This window comes from Corticium candelabrum, chromosome 20 (genome assembly GCF_963422355.1).
Source record: "Corticium candelabrum chromosome 20, ooCorCand1.1, whole genome shotgun sequence".
NCBI lineage: Eukaryota > Metazoa > Porifera > Homoscleromorpha > Homosclerophorida > Plakinidae > Corticium > Corticium candelabrum.
Genome location: NC_085104.1, coordinates 1,748,516 through 1,753,515, shown reverse-complemented (window position 1 = coordinate 1,753,515; position 5,000 = coordinate 1,748,516). Strand labels below are relative to the sequence as shown.

General features: G+C 44.3%; 1 protein-coding gene across 1 annotated transcript in view; it reads right to left on the bottom strand.

Annotated features, from left to right (window-relative positions):
• Positions 1-325: 325 nt before the first annotated feature.
• LOC134195361 (uncharacterized) overlaps positions 326-5,000 on the bottom strand; it is a 5,621-nt gene continuing 946 nt past the window's right edge. Inside the window, exons 2-9 of the mRNA XM_062664378.1 lie at positions 3,430-4,331; positions 3,250-3,360; positions 3,125-3,181; positions 2,942-3,066; positions 2,525-2,670; positions 1,853-1,895; positions 1,471-1,796; positions 326-554 (exon numbers count right to left, since the gene is read on the bottom strand). Coding sequence (XP_062520362.1) covers positions 506-554; positions 1,471-1,796; positions 1,853-1,895; positions 2,525-2,670; positions 2,942-3,066; positions 3,125-3,181; positions 3,250-3,360; positions 3,430-4,309 — 1,737 coding nt within the window. The 5' untranslated portion in view covers positions 4,310-4,331 and the 3' untranslated portion in view covers positions 326-505. The remainder of the gene's footprint in view (positions 555-1,470; positions 1,797-1,852; positions 1,896-2,524; positions 2,671-2,941; positions 3,067-3,124; positions 3,182-3,249; positions 3,361-3,429; positions 4,332-5,000) is intronic.

Genomic DNA, 5,000 nt, shown 5'->3' with positions numbered 1-5,000 from the left:
TAACTTTCTGCTACGTGACGTGTTTTCATGCTGACTGAATGTATACTAATATAGCATTAGTGCTGGGACACCAACACATTACTCACTCGAAACATCTTGACAACAGACGATTACTGGTGTGTGTGTGTGTGTGTGTGTGTGCGTGTGTGTGTGTGTGTGTGTGTGTGTGTGTGTGTGTGTGTGTGTGTGTGTGTGTGTACCTTCAAAGACATTCCTCTGGGTCCCTATATCAACTCAGAAGGACCAACAGACACTACAGAACGCATCAAAATACAAACACTAAACACACCACTCACCAAATATATTGGAACGAAATATTCATGTAATTGTATATCTCCAGGAAGTCATTAATTAAGACTAACATTTCCAAACAGTACGAAGTCAGTCTTACAGCAGACTAGAAGGTCGGCAGCATGAAATGCGATATACTACGAGCTATAAAACTGTAAATGTTGATAATTATTACCAAAGTCGTTATAAACCCATCATTAGTGCTCATTAGTGCTCATTCTGTAGCTGCAATTGCAATAGACTCTGCCATCTTGCTCAACCACCTAGACACAAGCCACCATTAGAAACATTGAAAGTTCGGACATCAATGCAATTTCCAATGTTCTTCCTCTGGTATAACAAAATATGGTGTGTGTGTGTGTGTGTGTGTGTGTGTGTGTGTGTGTGTGTGTGTGTGTGTGTGTGTGCGTGCCTTGGGCTGTTGTGTATTGTGATGGTCTGTTGACTGTGGATGTTGGAAAATTAAAGAAATCAGTATTTCAAACAAAATGCTGTCTGTTGACACTAAGCGCAGCGTCTACAAACTGTTGTACGTGGCACTCTTTGTATAGTACTGAGACCTGGACAACAAAACGTGCATCGTCGTCTCAAAAGCTTGAAACCTTTCACAATCGATGTCTGAGAGCAATTCTTGGTATAACAAACATTCAACTACAGAATGACCACATCACATCTTTACAATACAGGGAAAAGTTTGGTCAATAGAAGAGGAAGTTATCCTTAGGCGTTTGAGGTGGCTCAGCCACATCAGTCGCATGGATGATAGCAGAATACTTAAGTGTATCCTTTTTGGTTGACTGCCTAAGATAAAACGTTTTCATGTTGTGAAACTGCAATGGAAAGACAGTAACTAAAGACACAGATGTGCTCTGTATTCAACGACTTGACTTATGACAGAAAGACATGGTAGGATGTTTGTACAACAAGCATTCTCAGTAGAATAGATGCTAAGGTTACAGAAGGAAAGAGACAAACGAGAGAGCGAAAGAAATCCCACTGATTTATGACAGACACAAACAAACTGCTCTGTGTTAGAGGTGTGTGTGTGTGTGTGTGTGTGTGTGTGTGTGTGTGTGCCCGCGCGCCAAGTGTGTGCATGTGTGTCTACATGTGTGCAAACAATAAACCACACAGACAATCCTCTCCACACACACCACAACAACAATCCCACTAACCAACCTGTTAAATTCCAGTTCTGATGTCACATAGAACTGAAATGTTCTCATCTTGCTAGCAGGTGGCACAGCAGAAAAAAACCGTTTCTTCCCCGACTGCGGCTGCTTTACGACTTTATACCCGTCCAGTCTCATCACACCCAACGCAGTCTGATCAGTCATCTCCTTATAATAGTACAGACATCCATCCTTTAACACACAATAACGATGCTTCCAGCTCTTGTGATTGCCTCCTTGTTTGTACAACCAGCCATGACATGCAGCATCTCGTATTGACAACGCAGGTATGGACACATTGTGTGCACTGGATGCCATAGAGTTTTGCAAACCCTAACAATTGCAATACTTAGAATTAAGACACAACAACAACACCATGTTCCTGGAACCTCAGTGTAGTTATCAGAAGCTTCTGTAAGAGCTCTCGCCCAACTAAACAAACAAACAAGGAATCATAGGATAAACATGCCACAAGCAGAGTCATTAATGTGTGTGTGTGTGTGTGTGTGTGTGTGTGTGTGTGTGTGTGTGTGTGTGTGTGTGTGTGTGTGTGTGTGTGTGTGTGTACAAGTTGAACAATCAACCTTCCTGCTTCCTTCACTACAGAAAAATCACTTCATGCAACCCCATACCAAGGAATTATTCATTCAGTGAGTGTTGCGGACATTCCATTCATACACAGTTACTTCCTTGATGCTGCCTAATCTAATCTATCGTCAAGTGCTGTTATAGCAACAAGAATAACATCCACTTTCCACTGACATCCTGTATACTTACCAACAAAAGTTACTTAATATGGCAATGTCCCCACCCTCCTACAGACACAAGCTGTGAAGTAAACAAAAACCATTGCCTTCCTATCACCTCAATATGTCACACATCATGTGCTACTCGAGACGAGACAACAAACAATAAGCTCACAGCAACCATCACCACAGTCACCCTTTCATTCCATAATGACTACACACTTGTAGTACATGTTATGATGTATAGACATAAAGGATGGCTGACACACTGTCAGTGTATGTGATCGTCTTACGAATAATGTTGAATGTACCAACCCGTTCATCTCTGCCTCTGTGTCTGCACACATGTAGTACGTTCTCGCACCGCCCTTGATCAGCTTAAACGCCGCCTTCTTGTCAATATCCAGAGCCTTGGAGACAGTGTATCCTTGCAATACGATAGCACCCAACAGTCGTAGATCCTACAGTCGGCCAACAATCGACTCAAATAATTCACACACACACACACACACACACACACACACACACACACACACACACACACACATGCACGCACATGCACACACACAGACACACAGACACACACACACACACACACACACACACACACACACACACACACACACACACATACAGACACAGACAGACAGGCACGCATGCACACGCACACACACACACACACACACACACACACACACACACACACACACACACACACACAATGTCACCCACTTTCTCGTTCTTGTAGTAATACAAGCAGCCGTCTTCTCTCAATACAAACCAACGTTTTCGCCAGTTCTTCAGCGTGATTCCCGTACCACCCTGTTTAGTGAGATACCCGCTCATGATCGCTGCACCTACAAACGCCCAACCAATCACAATCATCGAAATATATAAACACGGCTAGAGACTCACTCAAACTCGACGTTCGATCGCGCATCAACTGAAACATTATCATGAGCGGCTGCGGAGCTACAGACATTTGTTAGTCGTCACACATTGAAATGGAAATACACACAACGAATAGAACTACGGACTACCGTGCATCACGTAGCGAAGAACAGTTTCGTGATTTGCTTCTTCGACGTTCTTTCCATCGACTTCGATGACGATACCGCCTTCTCTCATTCCCGCCATTTCTGCGACGCTCCCTGTTAGTAACACGCCCCACGAATAAATTTGTGTCCGAGCATGCTCGCAATGTCAACAAACAATGTTACCTTTATCGACTTCTCCGATCCAAACGGGACCATCGCCTTTAAAAGAGAACCCGTAACCGCCCCTCTTGGGCTTCGTCAGTGTTACCGTTTTCATTTCCGTGTTCCTCAGTACGAACTCCATTTCTGATCCGGTTCGGGCGAGTTTCTGCTTCGATGACAATCGTTTTACGATGCCCGTCGACTGCATCCGTCCCAACTCGTCCCACATAAAGTTTTCGTGACTGGAACCGTTTGGCGTCACCGGCGAAAAGGGAGACGTCGGGTCCTCAAAGATTGATGCTAGTGACCTGATGCTGCTCGACTTGCTGTCAGTGCCTGATCGTTCATCGGACAAGGATCTGGTGTACGTCTCCACGTGATCGTTATTGACACTCATAACGATAGTTCCTCCTCCAAGCAATGCTAAACCTGCCTTCCTCGAATCATCCTGATACCCTTCAACGGTTCCAGCGTCTTCAACTGGCTCTTCGTCCACCTTTCCTTCTGATCCATTCAATCCACACAGAATCTTCTTCGAAAGCGTTGGACTCTCCATCAATGATCTCAACCCCGGAACAACGACGTTGTTGTTGTCGGGCGAAACATCGGGGAGATCGTCGCTCGCATACGCAGTATCGGTCACAAACGGATCCCGCGCTTGAGTGATGAACACGGTCGGAATTGAATCCAGAGACTCTTGCGATACGCGTCCCAACGAGCTGAGGCCGCTACTCGACAGACTCAATTTCCGACAACTCACGTTGTCCTCATCATTATACGTCGCGCTCTCCACCTCAGCAAGCGTCGCATCCAGCATCGCCAATACCTCAGTCTCAACTGCGGACCCCGCCTTGAAGCCGGACGCACACTCGGCCACCACAGCACTGCAAGTGGCATCCATGAGCTCAATGTTGCCTTGATACCTAAATATGCACAAATAAAAGTGACCAAAGCTATAATTAGGCAGATCACGTGACAACATACTCTAATTTCATAAATGTTCGGCGATCTAAATTTTCAGCAAAATTAGGTTGTCGCTATTACGCCGTACATTAATTTTCGGCGTAAGGTAGTTTGCAGGAACCATCACGTACTAAATAAAGTACCAGACGCATATCATATCATTCGTTGCATGCTAAACTACTACTACAGTACCTAAGTAGTCTCGCATAGCCAATCCCTAGCCAACCCCTCCCCATTTTTGATTAGCACAACATGTGGTGTGGAAGTTCAAATTCTTGGTTTTAGGTGTCAAAGTCCCATGATATCTATGTTGCGCTCTGCAGCCAGCTCAGCTCAAAACCTTTGTAGTACATCAAGGTACGTGGTAAAGCACAGATATCCTATACAGTATGTCGGCATTACTCATTTCTGGTAAACACATGAATGTGCTTACAGTACATATACTGTACATACACATACTAATGTCTGTTTTGAATGTTTCAGAGGTAACTGATCCAACATTTGCATGGGCACTAAATATGGGTGGACACTTAATTTGGGCATGGCAGACCCTTTGTCCAAAATTGCCGAAATTAAATGTATGCGGAACATTTACGAAATTAGAGTGAATTGGTTTTCATACTTTTATT